Genomic DNA, 20,227 nt, shown 5'->3' on the forward strand with positions numbered 1-20,227 from the left:
CAGCCATGATAGAAAGGTGTAAGGAAACGCAGAGCATCACAGCTATGATAGAAATGTGTCGGGACGCGCAGAGCATTGCAGCTACGACAAAGAGGTCAAAAAGCACAGAGCATTGCAGCTATGATAAAAATGGGTCAGGACACGCAGAGAATCGAAGCTCTGATAAAAAGGAGGCAGCATGTGCAGAGAATCGTAGATATCACAAAAAGGTATTGGGATGTGCAGATCATTGCAGATATGATAAAAAGGTGTCAGGATGCGCAGATCACCGCAGCTATGGTAGAAAAGCGTCAGGATGTGCAGAGCATCACAGCTACAACAAAGGCTTCAGGGCATGCAGAGCATCGCAGCTATGGTTGAAAGGTGTAAGCAAACACAGAGCATTGAAGCTGTGAAAGAAAGATATATGGACATGCTGAACATCGCAGCTTGCTGTGATTGGGACAGTTTAGCCACACATTGGTCAGGGTGCCCATACTGACCCCTGTCTACCTAAAATTGGCACCTGGGCATCAGGGCTGGACCCCGCAGCAGTGGAAGGTGGTCGGGTCTGAATCTATGGGAAGAATACAAGCCGGTGGAGGCAATAAATTCTAATAAACATAAAATAATAAATTGGCATTCATCGGCTTTGCTCTAGGGGGCGCTCACTTTCAGACATCAATGTGAGATTTGCTCTCAGCTGGCTATAAATATTCATTGGTTTCTTCAGTAAGTAAATGAGGCGCCCACACAGGAGACAAAGGGTAAAATCTGAAGATCGCCTATCAAACTGATGAATGATTTGGGGTCACCAGAGCGCGCTGGTCACAGGGTCCGTCTAGGTCCCAGACTTGATTTACAAATTCCAGCTGCCATTTATCACTCCATATGTGTCATGTCCGTACCCTGAGGAAAGCTGGATTATAAGAGCACGGGGCGTCTGATGCAGATTGTGCCATTGCCCAGCAGAACATTAGTCTCTCGTCACTACGTCCCCTATAGGGGTTATTTATGGTCTGACTGCCGGGACCCCACTGACCACCAGATCGGACTTCACAGTCCCATATGAATGGAGGGCTAGAAATAAGTGGATGGAGATGTATACTGAACCCACCGATCATACACAGCACCTGTCATCTGGGCGTTCAGTAGTGACAGGCTATAACATGGTGTGTGAAGAGCAGCTCCTGGGGACAAACTGCAGCTCTCACCAACCCTGTGTGCCCTATAAACTGTAATTTTAGAGGGGTCGTCATATGACCACAGCCCCTGGTTATCTATACCCCTAGTAAATAGCTTATAGATGATGGGTAAAAAGCGTCTGGTCGCTGACACCCTAGGAGGTGATTTTGGACCCCGGATTGCAAGGCATGCATGGTGCCACTCCATTCAATGTCTATGGGAGTAGCAGGCAGCAACGCTGTATACACAGACATAAAGGATCCTGCAGTGTTGGACCCCCTCATCTAATGATTGATAGGGGGTCCGTGCAATTAGACCGTGGATAGGGGAGAAACGTTTTCGTAGCATAACCCCTGCAAGGCATAGGGTGCCAAGGTAGGAGAGACAACAGTGAGAAAGACCCTACAATTAAAACAAAGGGGAAACTGAGAATGAACGGTGGAGCCATGTTGGGGAAGGCCTGACTAGTAGGTACAATGTTTCCATCACGTAACCCTACATATATAAAAAGGGAGGAAAGCTCCTTGTATCTCTTACAGACACTTAGATACTTACATGTTAATTAATCCATGTGAAGCGTTCGGATAGATCAGGTAACATGATGGCACCGCCACAACCCCGAGCCTCTTCAACATGGCCTTATCAGAGTCCAGCGCCCTCCGCACCGCGATGAGCTCGAACTGCATCAAGTCCAGGATCACCTACAGGAGGACAGCGCGGGGTTAAGTCAGGAGGAGCGCAGAGCAATGCAGACTGCGAGTTCACACGCGGCAGATTTTGTTGCGGAGATTCCTGCGTCTGTCCACTGATCTGAGTGGGTAACACAGACGTATGGCCGCTTGCTGCAGATGAACAGGACACACAAATCTAAGCAGGACAGCCCACCACCAGGACGTCCGCTGCTGGCCGGGCAGGAAACCCACCTCACGTCCGATGTACGAGGTCTCGCTTTCAAAGATGATGGCGGTGTACTGGGGGTCCTTCTGGGTAACGAGAGACGTGACGTCACTGGAGCTAAAAAAAAAAAAAAAAAATTGACATTCACTCTGTGGAGAAGTAAAAACCCTAATGATCCATAAAGTGAGCCCAATAGGCAACACAAAATGAGCTAGGCTACATCATCTCACCTGATTGGCTGGAGCGAGGGGCACGCCGGGGGTCTGTGCTCGGCAGGGAGGCTCTCCAGGTAATCGATTACGACGTGTCGGACCGTCTGGACTTCTCTATCGGCTTCCGCTAAACAGCAAAGATCAGAGGGAACAATCTGAGCGCGGTGACGAGAGGCAGCGAGAGATACCGGGCAGGACATCACTATCAGACTGACTGCCAGCGCCGCCAGTGATCTCAAGACGGAAGCACGTTTTCTTCATGGATTACCAGGTGCAGCGTGACACATCTGTAGTGGCTGTGTCTGGTACTGCAGCTCACTCCCATTTAAAGGGGTTTTCTCGTGTTCAGAGCTGGATATTGTTGGATAGAGCTTGTAAAAGCAAAACATTTTCCATTTACTGGTTATTAAAGCTTGCAGCCATTCTTGAGATATTAATATTTTTCTTTTGTTTATAGCTCTTTGCAAGAAGACCGACCACCTCTGCTGTCTGGCTCATAAGCATTGAGCTGAAACGGTGAGGAATTAGGGGGTAACGGCGCGATCCAGCAATCCTGGCCAGCTTCAAAAGGGCTCAATAAAAATGAGTTATCAAGCATGGCGCACATTCTGCCCTCTAGCACTGTGCATGCCTGATTTTCTGGCAGCACCGCGTGCCCCGGCTCCCTGGCAGCACCGCGCGCCCCAGCTCCCTGGCGGCAATGGCTGGTCCCCAATATAACACATGAATAGTGCTAATCACGGCTGCCACTTTTAATCAGATGCAAGTAATAAATGAGTTCGTATTAGGAGCGCTATCTGACGATACTCATTTGTGATGACGGCAGATAACCCTTTAAGGCAATTGGGTCGAGTCTCAGAACCAAAAAGTAGCTGCACTAGACACTGCCACTAACAGAAATATGTCTGATAAGCACAGAGGTGTATCTAGCCTTTCCTTCACCCGGGGCAAAGGATCAGTTTGGCGCGCCCCCCCCCCCCCCCAACCTCCCCCATTTGAACCTTAACTCTATTGAATCTGTATGACCAAGCCAAGGTATATTCCTGAATCTCCATAATGTTAAAATAGATACCAATAAAAGTAAAATTAATTGAGACATGAGTAGGTTAAGTGTTTTTGAATATCCATATTGAATAAGGAGCCCCATATAATCCTGCATAAAGGTTAATAATGGCCCCATAAGATGCTCCATAGACACATTTGCCCAATATAGTGCTGCAGAAACGTTGATTATGGCCCCATAAGATGCTCCATGGAGACATTTGCCCCATATAGTGCTGCACAAACGTTATGGCCCCATTCAGACACTTGCCCCGTTATAGTGCTGCACAAATGTTATGGCCCCATAGATGCTCCATACAGACACTTGCCCCGTTATAGTGCTGCACAAAGGTTATGGCCTCCATATAGTGCTGCACAAAGGTTATGGCCCCCATATAGTGCTGCACAAACGTTATGGCCCCATATAGTGCTGCACAAACGTTATGGCCCCATATAGTGCTGCAAAAACGTTGTGGCCCCCATATAGTGCTGCACAAATGTTATGGCCCCCATATAGTTATACACAAATGTCATGGCCCCCATATAGTGCTGCACAAATGTTATGGCCCCATAGATGCTCCATACAGACACTTGCCCCATATAGTACTGCACAAACGTTATGGCCCCATAGATGCTCCATACAGGCACTTGCCCCATAAAATGCTGCACAAACGTTATGGCCCCATAAGATGCCCCATACAGATATTTGCCCCATTTGCTGTTGCTGCGATAAAAAAAAACAAAAATCACATACTCACCTCTCCGTCGCTCAGGCCCCCGGCACTTTCAATATTCACCTGCTCCTCGTTCCAGCCGCCGCTCCATCTTCCGCCTCCTCTGCACTGACGTTCAGGCAGAGGGCACGCACTAACTACGTCATAACGCTCTCTGACCTCAGCGTCACTGCAGAAGACGGACCGGCGGCGGGAACGAGGAGCAGGTGAATATCGCGCTGCGCTCCCCTTCCCGTTATACTCACCTGCTCCTGGCGCGGTGCAGTCCCTGCTTCCCCGGCGCTGCTGCTTCTTCCTGTACTTCTTCCCCTATGGCAGGTGGAGCCGCATATTCATTACTGTAATGAGCGGTACCATGTGACCGCTCAGTACAGGAAGAAGCCGGGGCGCCGGGCAGCCAGGGACCTGCAGGGACCGCGCAAGGAGTAGGTGAGTATAATTAGACAGCCCCCGCTCCCTGGCCCTGCCCACCCCCTCCTTGGACCGCCGCATCATCAGGCGGCCCGCTGGCGCCCCCCTGTCGGCTGCACCCGGGGCACATGCCCCGGCTGCCCCCCTCCCTGGATACGCCACTGGATAAGCAGTAAAGTGACCTCTGACCCCAACATTAAACACGACTACACGGTTCTGATGTGCAGACCCCCATACCTGGTGCTGGCGACTGGCGAGGGAATATTGAAAAAGAAGAGAAAGTCACAAAATTAAGGGAAGAAGCAGAGATATGTCTGCAGGTGTGAGGGTGATACATCAGAAATGTGTAGCAAAGCTTAATGTCAAGGCTGGATGGCTGCTTTAAGCAACCAGAGCACCTTGGCTTCATCAGCTGCTGGGGGCGGCAGTAGTCAGACCCCCACCAAACTGATCCTAAAGAGAACTCATAAATGTTACAGTACCAAGAAATCCCCTCCATTAAATTACCTTTGTAGTTTTCTCCTTGAGTAAAGTCTTTCATAAATGGACTAAAGAACTAAAAATAACAAGAAAAAAACATTTTTAACATTTAGAATCAGACGTCTAAAAAGTGACAGCAGGCGAGCGCCCAAGTGGGCAAGCAAACAAGCGGCCGGCGTGCGCCTCTCTGACCTAACAGGAAAGTGAGTGGCGGGTGAGCGCTCCTCTGACCTAACAGGAAAGTGAGTGGTGGGTGAGCGCTCCTCTGACCTAACGGGAAAGTGAGTGGCGGGTGAGTGCTCATCTGACCTAACGGGAAAGTGAGTGGCGGGTGAGCGCTCCTCTGACCAAACGGGAAAGTGAGTGTCGGGTGAGCGCTCCTCTGACCTAACGTGAAAGTGAGTGGCAGGTGAGCGCTCCTCTGACCTAACAGGAAAGTAAGTGGTGGGCAAGTGCCCCTCTGACCTAATGAGCAAACAAGTGGTGGCGAGCGCCCCTCTGACCTAATGAGCAAACAAGTGGTGGGCGAGCGCCCTTCTCACCTAATGGGAAAATGAGTGGCGGGTGAGCGCCCCTCTGACCTAACGGGAAAGTGAGTGGCAGGTGAGCGCTCCTCTGACCTAACGGGAAAGTGAGTGGCGGGTGAGCACTCCTCAGACCTAACGGAAAAGTGAGTGGCGGGTGAGCGCTCCTCTGACCTAACGGGAAAGTGAGTGGTGGGCAAGTGCCCGTCTGACCTAATGAGCAAAGAAGTGGTGGCGAGCGCCCCTCTGACCTAATGAGCAAACAAGTGGGGGGCGAGCACCCCTCTGACCTAACGGGAAAGTGAGTGGCAGGTGAGCACTCCTCTGACCTAACGGGAAAGTGAGCGGAAGGTGGGCGCCCCTGACATAATGGAAAAGTGAGTGGCGAGTGAGCACCCCTCTGACATAATGGGAAAGTGAGTGGCGGGTGAGCGCTCCTCAGACCTAACGGAAAAGTGAGTGGCGGGTGAGCGCTCCTCAGACCTAACGGAAAAGTGAGTGGCGGGTGAGCGCCCCTCTGACCTAAGGGACAAACAAGTGGTGGGTGAGTGCCATTCTGACCTAATGGCAAAGTGAGTGGCGGGCGAGTGCCCCTCTGACCTATCGGGAAAGTGAGTAGCGGGTGAACCCTCCTCTGACCTAACGGGAAAGTGAGTGGCGGGCGAGCACCCCTCTGACCTAATGGGAAAGTGAGCGGCAGGTGAGCGCCCCTCTGACATAACGGAAAAGTGAGTGGCGGGTGAGCGCCCCTCTGACCTAATGGACAAACAAGTGGTGGGTGAGTGCCATTCTGACCTAATGGCAAAGTGAGTGGCGGGCGAGTGCCCCTCTGACCTATCGGGAAAGTGAGTAGCGGGTGAACCCTCCTCTGACCTAACGGGAAAGTGAGTGGCGGGCGAGCACCCCTCTGACCTAATGGGAAAGTGAGCGGCAGGTGAGCGCCCCTCTGACATAACGGAAAAGTGAGTGGCGGGTGAGCGCCCCTCTGACCTAATGGACAAACAAGTGGTGGGTGAGTGCCATTCTGACCTAATGGCAAAGTGAGCAGCGGGCGAGTGCCCCTCTGACCTAACGGGAAAGTGAGTAGCGGGTGAACCCTCCTCTGACCTAACGGGAAAGTGAGTGGCGGGCAAGCACCCCTCTGACCTAACGGGAAAGTGAGTGGCAGGTGAGCACTCCTCTGACCTAACGGGAAAGTGAGTGGTGGGCAAGCACCCCTCTGACCTAACGGGAAAGTGAGTTGCGGGTGAGCGCCCCTCTGACCTAAAGAGCAAACAAGTGGTGGGCGAGCACCCCTCTGACCTAACGGGAAAGTGAGTGGCAGGTGAGCACTCCTCTGACCTAACGGGAAAGTGAGTGGCGGGTGAGCGCCCCTCTGACCTAAAGGGAAAGTGAGTGGCGGGTGAGCACCCCTCTGATCTAACAGGAAAGTGAGTGGTGGGTGAGCGCCCCTCTGACCTAACGGGAAAGTGAGTGATGGGTGAGCGCCCCTCTGACCTAACGGGAAAGTGAGTGGTGGGTGAGCGCCCCTCTGACCTAACGGGAAAGTGAGTGGCGGGTGAGCGCCCCTCTGACCTAACGGGAAAGTGAGTGGTGGGTGAGCGCTCCTCTGACCTAACCGGAAAGTGAGTGACGAGTGAGCGCCCCTCTGACCTAACAGGAAAGTGAGTGGCGGGTGAGCGCCCCTCTGACCTAAAGGGAAAGTGAGTGGCGGGTGAGCGCCCCTCTGACCTAACAGGAAAGTGAGTGGCGGGTGAGCGCTCCTGACCTAACCGGAAAGTGAGTGACGAGTGAGCGCCCCTCTGACCTAACAGGAAAGTGAGTGGCGGGTGAGCGCCCCTCTGACCTAACAGGAAAGTGAGTGGCGGGTGAGCGCTCCTGACCTAACCGGAAAGTGAGTGACGAGTGAGCGCCCCTCTGACCTAACAGGAAAGTGAGTGGCGGGTGAGCGCCCCTCTGACCTAAAGGGAAAGCGAGTGGCGGGTGAGCGCCCCTCTGACCTAACAGGAAAGTGAGTGGCGGGTGAGCGCCCCTCTGACCTAAAGGGAAAGCGAGTGGCGGGTGAGCGCCCCTCTGACCTAACGGGAAAGCGAGTGGCGGGTGAGCGCCCCTCTGACCTAACGGGAAAGTGAGTGGCGGGTGAGCGCCCCTCTGACCTAACGGGAAAGTGAGTGGCGGGTGAGCGCCCCTCTGACCTAATGGGAAAGTGAGTGGCTTTGTTGAAAGACCTTGTTGTGACCTTGTAGCCGAGAGCCTGAGTCTGGGTTTTACAGGAGGACCAACATGGCAGCCAAAGAGGTCTTCATAGGGTCCATACCATCGGCATCCTATAATTGCGTAGCAGGGTGGGGGGAAAATGTTGCACAGAATGGCACCATCCTATGAAATGTGATTGACAGCGCCATGTAAAGGGATAACAACAGCTGATGCAGACAGTTTTTTGTCTTGGGCCCTTCCAACAACAATCCCTTTAAATCCACTTCCAACATGCAGCTGTTAATGGGCATGCTGGGAGTTTTAGTGTTTTACGACAACTGGTGCGTCGCAGTGATTGGAAATGCTGGTATATGAGGGGGCGGATTTGCCGTCCCGTAGTTGCCGGCTGTATGCCATGATCATGCCCACGCCACACTCACCCGAAACGTTGGGTAGAACTGGACGCCGTAGTCTTTGCAGATGGCAGTGTTCTCCTCGTCGGCGCAGTTCAGCACTCCAATCCTTATTGCGGGATTCCAGTCTAAAAGGGAAGGAACATCAGGGGGTCAGAGCTGTGACAGGCGGCGACAGATCACATTACCGGTCTAACACCCGCTGCTCTCCCATATGCTCCGCTGCAGCCTGGCACCGCCGTATCCAATGCCCGCAATCTATAAAGTGTTTGGGGTCAGGTTGCTCATCTCTATCAGGACAGAAAAGGTGTCCAGACTTATGGAAAACCCACCGTGTCCCCTGAAAGGGACGTCCATATGTTTAGTAGTCGCACCACCACCCCCATCCTCCCCCATCCTCCCCCATCACAGAAGCTGGATCACAGTGACAGCCAAATAAAAGGGGCAATGCCCGCCAGGGTCTCCACCAGCACAGCTGCCCTATGACTGTGGTTCCTCGCTCACGTCAATCGGGCTGCGTTGCAATACCCAACACAACCATTGGTCCGAGGTGGCGCTGTTTCTGATAGCCTTTATGAAGGTTACCATTCACTGACAGCAAGTAGTAATGTAAGAATGGGAAACTCAGAACTTCGTGGACTGGCGATACAGATACTCAATACCACAAAAATGGAAACTACAACCCCAGCCCGGGCAAACTTAAAGGGATGTGACAGCTGAGGAGATGTCGGTTTGCAGCAGACGAGGTGACAGATGAGGAAACCGGAGGTATCTGATGACAGATGGAAAGCTATTGAGCCCCAGACAAAAGATCTACTCGACCATTGTACGCAGCACAAAGTGACGCTCCGCCGCAGGACAAAAACTTGGGCTTGAGGGTGGAGAGTGTGGAGACGGTCACTTCTCGCCCTCCTCCAGCCCAGGCCCTTAAATGTTAATGTTGCCTGACAATGGCGGCCCGGCTCTGGTTGCAGCAGATGGGGAGTGGGCAACCCGGGCCGGCAGGAAGCTGTAGGATACGGGGGCATCGGGGTCACCAAAACATCTGATCAACGGACCAAGGATCAGTCATGGAGACACGGCCGTGAAGGATGATCATCCCCCGTAATTAGAGGGGTCCATACACTGCGCCATTCTCTATACATGCGGCACTTTAACCCCTTCCTTTAACCAAAGTCATAGCTGTATATAGCCAGAGTCAGAGCTGTATATAGCCAGTCAGAGCTGTACAGGTCCTTCTCAAAAAATTAGCATATAGTGTTAAATTTCATTATTTACCATAATGTAATGATTACAATTAAACTTTCATATACTATAGATTCATTATCCACCAACTGAAATTTGTCAGGTCTTTTATTGTTTTAATACTGATGATTTTGGCATACAACTCCTGATAACCCAAAAAACCTGTCTCAATAAATTAGCATATTTCACCCGACCAATCAAAAAAAAGTGTTTTTTAATACCAAACAAAAAAACCATCAAATAATAATGTTCAGTTATGCACTCAATACTTGGTCGGGAATCCTTTGGCAGAAATGACTGCTTCAATGCGGCGTGGCATGGAGGCAATCAGCCTGTGACACTGCTGAGATGTTATGGAGGCCCAGGATGCTTCAATAGCGGCCTTAAGCTCATCCAGAGTGTTGGGTCTTGCGTCTCTCAACTTTCTCTTCACAATATCCCACAGATTCTCTATGGGGTTCAGGTCAGGAGAGTTGGCTGGCCAATTGAGCACAGTAATACCATGGTCAGTAAACCATTTACCAGTGGTTTTGGCACTGTGAGCAGGTGCCAGGTCGTGCTGAAAAATGAAATCTTCATCTCCATAAAGCATTTCAGCCGATGGAAGCATGAAGTGCTCCAAAATCTCCTGATATCTAGCTGCATTGACCCTGCCCTTGATGAAACACAGTGGACCAACACCAGCAGCTGACATGGCACCCCACACCATCACTGACTGTGGGTACTTGACACTGGACTTCAGGCATTTTGGCATTTCCTTCTCCCCAGTCTTCCTCCAGACTCTGGCACCTTGATTTACGAATGACATGCAAAATTTGCTTTCATCAGAAAAAAGTACTTGGGACCACTTAGCAACAGTCCAGTGCTGCTTCTCTGTAGCCCAGGTCAGGCGCTTCTGCCGCTGTTTATGGTTCAAAAGTGGCTTTACCTGGGGAATGCGGCACCTGTAGCCCATTTCCTGCACACGCCTGTGCACGGTGGCTCTGGATGTTTCCACACCAGACTCAGTCCACTGCTTCCTCAGGTTCCCCAAGGTCTGGAATCGGTCCTTCTCCACAATCTTCCTCAGGGTCCGGTCACCTCTTCTCGTTGTACAGCGTTTTCTGCCACATTGTTTCCTTCCAACAGACTTACCATTGAGGTGCCTTGATACAGCACTCTGGGAACAGCCTATTTGTTGAGAAATTTCTTTCTGGGTCTTACCCTCTTGCTTGAGGGTGTCAATGATGGCCTTCTTGACATCTGTCAGGTCGCTAGTCTTACCCATGATGGGGGTTTTGAGTAATGAACCAGGCAGGGAGTTTTTAAAAGCCTCAGGTATCTTTTGCATGTGTTTAGAGTTAATTAGTTGATTCAGAAGATTAGGGTAATAGGTCATTTAGAGAACCTTTTCTTGATATGCTAATTTATTGAGACAGGTTTTTTGGGTTATCAGGAGTTGTATGCCAAAATCATCAGTATTAAAACAATAAAAGACCTGACAAATTTCAGTTGGTGGATAATGAATCTATAGTATATGAAAGTTTAATTGTAATCATTACATTATGGTAAATAATGAAATTTAACACTATATGCTAATTTTTTGAGAAGGACCTGTATATAGCCAGAGTCAGAGCTGTATATAGCCAGTCAGAGCTGTATATAGCCAGAGTCAGAGCTGTATATAGCCAGAGTCAGAGCTGTATATAGCCAGAGTCAGAGCTGTATATAGCCAGAGTCAGAGCTGTATATAGCCAGAGTCAGAGCTGTATATAGCCAGAGTCAGAGCTGTATATAGCCAGTCAGAGCTGTATATAGCCAGAGTCAGAGCTGTATATAGCCAGAGTCAGAGCTGTATATAGCCAGTCAGAGCTGTATATAGCCAGAGTCAGAGCTGTATATAGCCAGAGTCAGAGCTGTATATAGCCAGAGTCAGAGCTGTATATAGCCAGAGTCAGAGCTGTATATAGCCAGAGTCATAGCCGTATATAGCCATAGTCATAGCTGTATATAGCCAGAGTCACTGGCTATGAATCCAAACCATAGATTGGGCTTTGGAGGAGATCCAAGATGGCAGCAACAGGGGCCCGTTACAGGACAGATATGGGGGCTCAAATGGACTCGCCACTGTGACTGCGCGACTTAAATGCTGCGGTCAGTGACTAACAAGGGCATTTAAGTAGTTAGACAGCCGTGATCGGAGCTAACTGAGATCAAGGCTGATGGGTGGCAGGTGCCAGCTGTACAACGCTGCCGCCACCTGCCCACTATAACACAGGGTCAACTTCACACAATGGCTACAAAGGGAGTTGAAGAAATATGAAAGTAAACTACAACCCCCTCCTCCCTCCATGACACTAACCCCAGACATGGAGAACTTAAAGGGATGTGACAACAGGGATGTCAGTTCTGAGCCTGATCCACACTGTGGCGTAACGGAACAAGATGGGGTTAATTGGAAACTTCCATGTGTTCTCAATAGGGAAAGGGGAGTACTGCGACTGCAGGAAACCTTTGATGGCTGCTGATCTGTAAGAACAGAGGATTGGACACACTGAGCTCCAATATGCCCGATCGTCCTATCTCAGCTGCAGTGAACGCCCCCTAGTGGCCACAGCTTCACATCATAAATGTATCCTACGTTGCTCGATGCAGCCATTTCCCAGTAACGCTGGAATCTCCTCTTGGCAGGTAGAAGTGTGTGGCGGCTTACCACATGCCATTATTTCTCTAATGACAGGGTGCGTTAATGAGGGATTAGAAAAAAAAAGAGCAGCCTCCAAGCAGAAAGGAAACCGGCACCCAATGTGAAGCGCAAGCAGCAGGTGATAGAGCCGGGATACACAAGGTGACAGGGACGCCACGTCCCTCAGCCCCACAACGGTGCAGATTTACAGGGAAATTAGTCAATGACCCTCTGATCGGTCGCAGCCAGGAAAGTCGGACCACCATTTATATGTAGAAGGACAGGACTGAGTGAAGAAGGTCGACCCCTTTGGCACTGTGGGGAGAGGTCTGCAATCACATCTACCAGATCCATCCATATACTCTGGGGGCTTCAAGAGACTGACAGACACTTATCTCCTACTCTCGGCGCACTCAGTAGGTCGGTCCACCGCCTCGCAGACTTTCTGTGCCATTAATACAAGGAGCAAGAAGTCCCAGAGGAGCTCCCGACCCACAGCCATGCGGAGAGCGACGAGGAGCGCAGCTCTGCAGGGAACAAGCCATAGTGGAAAGTGATGGCACACCCTGGCATCACTATACGGGAGGGGAATGCCCCTTTGAGTATTGGTCAGGACTTGTCACAGAAGGGTATGTGCCCCCATCACAGCCAGATTATGGCATTTTCTCCAAGGACCACCACAAAAGAGGAGATGAAGGCACCAAACGTGGCAACAAAGGGAAACACCAGGACCTGAGGTTACACTGACGCATCGCCTGGTTTTTCGAGTTTATCAGCTCTGACAAAGAAATAACTGAACACAAAGCACGTACACAGTATACCATACACACGTGGCACAAATCAGTATACAGCGGGCACCGTATATTGTACACAGCCCACGTGGCACATATCCGCATACAGCGGGCACAGTATATTGAACACAGCCCACGTGGCACAAATCAGTATACAGCGGGCACAATATATTGAACACCAGTCACGTGGCACAAATCAGTATACAGCGGGCACCGTATATTGTACACAGCCCACGTGGCACATATCCGCATACAGCGGGCACAGTATATTGAACACCGGTCACGTGGCACAAATCAGTATACAGCGGGCACCGTATATTGTGCACAGCCCACATGGCACATATCAGTATACAGCGGGCACCGTAGATTGTGCACAGCCCACATGGCACATATCAGTATACAGCGGGCACCGTATATTGTACACAGGTCACATGGCACATATCAGTATACAGCGGGCACCGTATATTGTACACAGCCCACGTGGCACATATCCGTATACAGCAGGCACCGTATATTGTACACAGCCCACATATCAGTATACAGCGGGCAGCGTATATTGTACACAGCCCACGTGGCTCTAATCAGTATAAAGCGGGCACAATATATTGTACATAGCCCACGTGGCACATATCAGTATACAGCGGGCACCGTATATTGTACACAGGTCACGTGGCACATATCAGTATATGGGGGGTCCGTATAACATACATGTTCCAAGTGGCACAGAAGATGCTACACTCCCCTTCTCCTCCCTCCACCAGTGGATGCTACATCCCCTCTTCCTTCACCACTGAAAGCTACATCCCCCTCCTCCTCCATCAGTGGACGCTACATCCCCCTCCTCCACCAGTGTATGCTACATCCCCCTCCTCCACCAGTGTATGCTACATCCCCCTCCTCCACCAGTGGACGCTACATCCCCCTCCTCCTCCATCAGTGGACGCTACATCCCCCTCCTCCACCAGTGTACGCTACATCCCCCTCCTCCACCAGTGTACGCTACATCCCCCTCCTCCACCAGTGTATGCTACATCCCCCTCCTCCACCAGTGTATGCTACATCCCCCTCCTCCACCAGTGTATGCTACATCCCCCTCCTCCACCAGTGTATGCTACATCCCCCTCTTCCACCAGTGTATGCTACATCCCCCTCCTCCACCAGTGGACGATACATCCCCCTCCTCCTCCACCAGTGGACGATACATCCCCCTCCTCCTCCACCAGTGGACGATACATCCCCCTCCATCAGTAGACAATACAGTCCCCTTCTGCTGCACCAGTGGACGATACATCCCCCTCCACCAGTGGATGATACATCCCCCTCCTCCTCCACCAGTGGACGCTACATCCCTCTCCTCCACCAATGGATGATACATCCCCCTCCACCAGTGGACGATATATTCCCCTCTTCCTACACCACTGGAAGCTACATCTCCCTCCTCCTCCACCAGTGGACGCTACATATCCCTCCTCCTCCACCAGTGGACGCTACATATCCCTCCTCCTCCACCAGTGGACGCTACATATCCCTCCTCCTCCACCAGTAGACGCTACATATCCCTCCTCCTCCACCAGTAGACGCTACATATCCCTCCTCCTCCACCAGTAGACGCTACATATCCCTCCTCCTCCACCAGTGGACGCTACATCCCCCTCCTCCTCCACCAGTGGACGATACATATCCCTCCTCCTCCACCAGTGGAAGCTACATACCCCTCCACCTCCACCAGTGGACGAAACATCCCCCTCCTCCTCCACCAGTGGACGATACATCCCCCTCCACCAGTGGACGCTACATATCCCTCCTCCTCCACCTGTGGATGCTACACGCCCCTCCTCCTCCACCAGTGGACGATACATCCCCCTCCTCCTCCACCAGTGGACGCTACATCCCCCTCCTCCTCCACCAGTGGACGCTACATATCCCTCCTCCTCCACCAGTGGACGCTACATATCCCTCCGCCTCCACCAGTGGATGCTACATATCCCTCCTCCTCCACCAGTGGACGATACATCCCCCTCCTCCTCCAGCAGTGGACACTACATCCCCCTCCTCCTCCACCAGTGGATGCTACATCCCCCTCCTCCTCCACCAGTGGACGATACATCCCCCTCCTCCTCCACCAGTGGACGCTACATCCCCCTCCTCCTCCAGCAGTGGACGCTACATATCCCTCCTCCTCCACCAATGGATGCTACATATCCCTCCTCCTCCACCAGTGGACGATACATCCCCCTCCTCCTCCACCAGTGGACGCTACATCCCCCTCCTCCTCCACCAGTGGACGCTACATCCCCCTCCTCCTCCACCAGTGGACGCTACATCCCCCTCCACCAGTGGACGCTACATCCCCCTCCGCTCTCACCCTGCACATCAGCGCCCAGGTCCCGCCAGGTGGGGGCGTAGTTGATGCAATGCCCGCACCAGGAGGAGTAGAACTCCAGCAGCCAGGCAGACGAGGAGTTGTACAGGGCTCCGGGCACTGATCTCCGCGCCAGTATGGCGATGCCAGCATCCTGCGGTCCATACAGCGTCTTCTCCGCAGCCAGCAGCAGCACGGCCCCGACCAGGAGAATCTGCAGCGCCGCCCGCGGCATCCCGGAACAGCCGGCCATCGCTACCGTGCAGCCGACCTCTCACCCCGTGACGTCATACACTGGAAACCCATGGAAGGGGCGGGAAAAGAGGCGGAGAGCCCAGAATCAGGACCACGCTCAGTCACGGCCTCCTGAGGGAAAGGCGGAGGTTCGTCCATCAGCAGACCACGCCTCGTCACGTACTCACCTATTGATATGGGCGTGGACTCCATAATGGGGCGAAGACTGTCCATCAGCAGACCACGCCCTACACGTACTCACCTATTGATATGGGCGTGGACTCCATAATGGGGCGAAAACTGTCCATCAGCAGACCACGCCCTACACGTACTCAGCTATTGATATGGGCGTGGACTCCATATGGAGCGGAGACTCGCCATTAGCAGACCACGCCCTGCTCTTCCAAGTCTACAGCAGGCAGTAAAGTACACGTGGTTCTTACAGCAGAAATAATCTGGTGCCAGATCATTAAATGTCGGATTACAGGGCTGCCACTACCTATATCTATGTGATAGAAGCTTTAAGAGTTCATGCTCAATAGACTACAGGACATCCCTTCAGCTGCGATACTCTGTGGGTCTCCACACCTTTATAGCTGCGATGCTCTGACAACCATTGCAGCATTTTGTGCTGACCCAACCAGACACACCATAATATACCGGGAACGCCCCCTGCAGAGCCGCCGTATCCCAGGAACGCCCCAGGGCCTGATGCACCGTATACTGGGAACACCCCCTGCAGAGCCGCCGTATACCGGGAACACCCCCTGCAGAGCCGCCGTATTCCGGGAACACCCCCTGCAGAGCCGCCGTATACCGGGAACAACCCCGGCGCTTGATCTATGTACCGAAAATCCCCCTACAGAGCCGCCGTACACCAGAAATCCCCCTACAGAGCCGCCGTACACCAGAAATCCCCCTACAGAGCCGCCGTACACCAGAAATCCCCCTACAGAGCCGCCGTACACCAGAAATCCCCCTACAGAGCCGCCGTACACCAGAAATCCCCCTACAGAGCCGCCGTACACCAGAAATCCCCCTACAGAGCCGCCGTATACAGAAATCCCCCTACAGAGCCGCCGTACACCAGAAATCCCCCTTACAGAGCCGCCGTACACCAGAAATCCCCCTTACAGAGCCCTCGTACACCAGAAATCCCCCTACAGAGCCGCCATACACCAGAAATCCCCCTACAGAGCCGCCGTACACCAGAAATCCCCCTTACAGAGCCCTCGTACACCAGAAATCCCCCTACAGAGCCGCCATACACCAGAAATCCCCCTACAGAGCCGCCGTACACCAGAAATCACCCTACAGAGCTGCCGTATACCAGAAACCCCCCCTGCAGACTCGCAGTATACCGAGAACCCCCCTGCAGAGCCACTGTATAACGGGAACCCCCAAGTGTCTCACCATATAATGGATCGCCCCATTAGATCTGTTTGGAGACCGTCTCGGTAATTGCAGCTCAGCCCCCATTGAATTTGTTGGGAGTGACGTTGCAGGACCCATATACTTGTGATCAGTTTTTGGCCTCCGCACCCTCCAGGTACCATAGTAATATACACACGGGTGGATATTGGGATACCTCCCTGACATAAATCAGAACACCATTGTGGATAATTTTGTTCTAATCCTATTCTGGATCAGCCATCATTTCCTGGGAAGGGTGGTCCGGCCACCATGGCCGCCCCTCCAAGGGCATCGAGACGGATCAATCAGATTTTCTGCCAGTCAAAGCAAAGTCAAGGAGGGATCAGACCTGTAATCTCTACAGTGAAGCCCCCGTAGGACGGGCAGTGGCCTCAGATCTTTCTGCTTACTAGTTGCCGTTTCCTGGGATTACATAGGGGAAAGTGCGGCTCGTTCTATTGAAGCCTTCAGACCCTTTGGGTGGGTGGAAATTTGGTGGCATTTAAAAGGTTTGTCATAGCGGAGCCAATAAACGCCATCCTAATTCTCTAGGTGAGGAGATTGGGGCCTCTATGGAGGGGGCAGCGATTATGTACAACGATGGTCAGAAGATTCCAAAATGAGGACAGAAGGGACATTATATACAGAGATCATAAAGACTGTGAACCCAGAGTTCTCCAATATGGTATCTAAGGCCTCTGTCCCTGGAGGCCATTGGTTTAGTGCTATATTCACAACTATCCAGGGGTACCTTAGTCCAGCGGGTTGCCGTCAGGGCCCCCAGAGTCCAGCGGGTTGCTGTCAAGTTCCTCGGAGTCCAGCAGGTTGCCGTCAGGGCCCCCAGAGTCCAGCGGGTTGCCGTCAGGGCCCCCAGAGTCCAGCGGGTTGCCATCAGGGTCCTCGGATTCCAGCGGGTTGCCGTCAAGGCCCCCAGAGTCCAGCGGGTTGCCGTCAGAGCCCCCAGAGTCCAGCGGGTTGCCGCCAGGGTCCCCGGAGTCCAGCGGGTTGCCGTCAGAGCCCCCAGAGTCCAGCGGGTTGCCGTCAGGGCCCCAGAGTCCAGCGGGTTGCCATCAGGGTCCTCGGAGTCCAGCAGGTTGCCGTCAGGGTCCCCGGAGACCAGCGGTTGCCATCAGGGTCCCCGGAGTCCAGCGGGTTGCCGACAGGGTCCCCGGAGTCCAGCGGGTTGCTGTCAGGGTCCCCGGAGACCAGCGGTTGCCGTCAGGGTCCCCGGAGACCAGCTGGTTGTCGTCAGGGTCCCCGGAGTCCAGCGGGTTGCCGACAGGGTCCCCGGAATCCAGCGGGTTGCCGTCAGGGCAACCCCCGGAGTCCAGCGGGTTGCCGTCAGGGTCCCCGGAGTCCAGCGGGGTGTCATTCTAGACTATTTTATGGACCTTTCCATTTTTGCAAAAAATAAATGCCCTGACCCTTTCCCCACCAGAAACCCCAAAACTGAAGTTTTAATGCGCCTGGTGACAGCTCCCCCCATGGAGCACCCAGGTAACAGCATTGCTGTAAATAATCATGGATGTAGTATTTTTTTTGCCATTCATGTTACATAAAAATATTGTGATGTGTTTCTTATTGTCACAACGAATGTGACGTTCTCATTACAAATCAACGAGAAAAATTCGAAAAATGTGTTTATTAAAATACAAAAATGTACAAAACACAAGAAATAAATATTGTAACAAACTCAAACATAAAATCAATTAAAATTAGAAGGCCACAACTGTCCATGTATTATGTCTGGTACTGCATCTCGCCTTCAACGAGGCTGAATTGCAATACCAGGCACAACCAGTAGTCAGGGATGGCACTGTTTTTGTAAGAAAGCAGACACGTTTTTCCATTCTTGCACAACTCCTTTAAATGAGAGTCTAAACAACGATTATAATTGAGGTGCAAAAGAGAAAAAGAAAGCACACAACACAGAGCACACGTCAGAAATATCAGATGTGGACTGGTCCAAACAACATCTCCTCCATCCTGTTCTCCAGTTATGGGAAGTCAGCTCTCCTCAGATCATCTGATGAAAGAAAAATTAATGGGCATCTCCAGGATTAATCAAATAGACAAAAAAATGATTTTATTATTTTTCATAAATAGCGCCACCCAGTGGTGCTATCAGTGGTGACCCACAAGGCGCACATACCTGGAAGGCAAAGTCTCCTCCAGGCGCCGGCCAGTAATGAGCGCCAGTAGAGGCAGTGTCCCCCATCACTAGGAGTGACGCCTTCATCAGATCTTCAAAGGTCCCATCAGGAAAGTTCATTAATGCTGAAGTTCTGTGTCCACACAGTAAAGTGTGATGTCCCCCGGCCTTCTGGAGAAAAGATACAAGATAATATCAGATCGATCTATCTTTTGCCCTTCCTCAGTAATTCCTCCTGGAAATGGAACACTCTGTTAGTTCATGGAGAATGGAGTAAAATACATCAGAGAGCACCGATCCCTCTGTAAATACAATTGTTTGCAGATTCTGCTTCACTTCGCTTTCCAGATCGGTAGGAACAATGGCGCTCAGTGTTTTCGGTCGGTTCCTCTTCTCAGTCATCTTGTACATTCTTAAGCAAATTAATTTGTTTGCCTACTGCAAATTTCAATTTGGAAAAGAAATCTCTAAATATCGCTCTTTCCTTAAAGACTGAGCCAATGTACACAAGTCAGGAACATGCAAGGCAACTTGCCCTGGAGTGGAGAAGCCCAAGCACCGGCGTATGCAAAATCTCACACAGGAGCAGCTGCTGCACCGTCTCATTACAGCGCAGAAAATCCCAGCTGTATCCCATACAGAATTCACATTATGTCGCATTAGTCACTGATCTGAAATACTCTGTGCTGCTGAGAACACGCTTGTTTCACTATTTATGTTTCAGATTGTGATTTTTTTGTATCAATTCCCATCACCGGCTGCTACAAAATCTGCTAACTCGTCTGCTGAAATACTCTGTGCTGGTGAAGATATCCACACACACACACACACACACACACACACACACACACACACACACACACACACACACACACACACACACACACACACACACACACACACACACACACATACAGTGCCTTGGAAAAGTATTCATACCCCATGAAATTTTCCACATTTTTTCACGTTACACCCACAAATTTAAATGTATTTTTATTAATAATAATAATCTTTATTTTTATATAGCGCTAACATATTCCGCAGCGCTTTACAGGTTGCACACATTATCATCGCTGTCCCCGTTGGGGCTCACAATCTAAACTCCCTATCAGTATGTCTTTGGAATGTGGGAGGAAACCGGAGTACCCGGAGGAAACCCACGCAAACACGGGGAGAACATACAAACTCTTTGCAGATGTTTTAATTAAAGAATACTGAAGCACCACTAGAAGTAGTATTGGGGAGCACACAAACTCAGCTCCCTCTACCCGCCCCACGGGCGTAGACCACACA

The 20,227-nt window shown here is 51.6% G+C and overlaps 2 protein-coding genes across 3 annotated transcripts in view; both read right to left on the minus strand.

Moving 5' to 3' along the window:
* The window catches only part of QSOX2 (quiescin sulfhydryl oxidase 2), a 33,341-nt gene extending 17,710 nt beyond the window's left edge, over positions 1-15,631 (minus strand). Inside the window, exons 1-6 of one of the 2 annotated variants that reach the window (XM_077284468.1) lie at positions 15,198-15,631; positions 8,100-8,200; positions 4,967-5,015; positions 2,292-2,400; positions 2,088-2,178; positions 1,720-1,865 (exon numbers count right to left, since the gene is read on the minus strand). In XM_077284468.1, the coding sequence (XP_077140583.1) occupies positions 1,720-1,865; positions 2,088-2,178; positions 2,292-2,400; positions 4,967-5,015; positions 8,100-8,200; positions 15,198-15,300 (599 nt within the window). In that variant the 5' untranslated portion in view covers positions 15,301-15,631. Of the gene's footprint in view, positions 1-1,719; positions 1,866-2,087; positions 2,179-2,291; positions 2,401-4,966; positions 5,016-8,099; positions 8,201-15,138 lie in introns of both variants that reach the window. The other variant, XM_077284467.1, reaches the window with a different exon arrangement.
* A 3,035-nt stretch (positions 15,632-18,666) lies between these two features.
* The window catches only part of CCDC187 (coiled-coil domain containing 187), a 115,786-nt gene continuing 114,225 nt past the window's right edge, over positions 18,667-20,227 (minus strand). The window contains exons 29-30 of the mRNA XM_077284416.1: positions 18,935-19,105; positions 18,667-18,808 (exon numbers count right to left, since the gene is read on the minus strand). Coding sequence (XP_077140531.1) covers positions 18,800-18,808; positions 18,935-19,105 — 180 coding nt within the window. The 3' untranslated portion in view covers positions 18,667-18,799. The remainder of the gene's footprint in view (positions 18,809-18,934; positions 19,106-20,227) is intronic.

This window comes from Ranitomeya variabilis, chromosome 2 (assembly GCF_051348905.1).
Source record: "Ranitomeya variabilis isolate aRanVar5 chromosome 2, aRanVar5.hap1, whole genome shotgun sequence".
In the NCBI taxonomy this organism is placed as follows: domain Eukaryota; kingdom Metazoa; phylum Chordata; class Amphibia; order Anura; family Dendrobatidae; genus Ranitomeya; species Ranitomeya variabilis.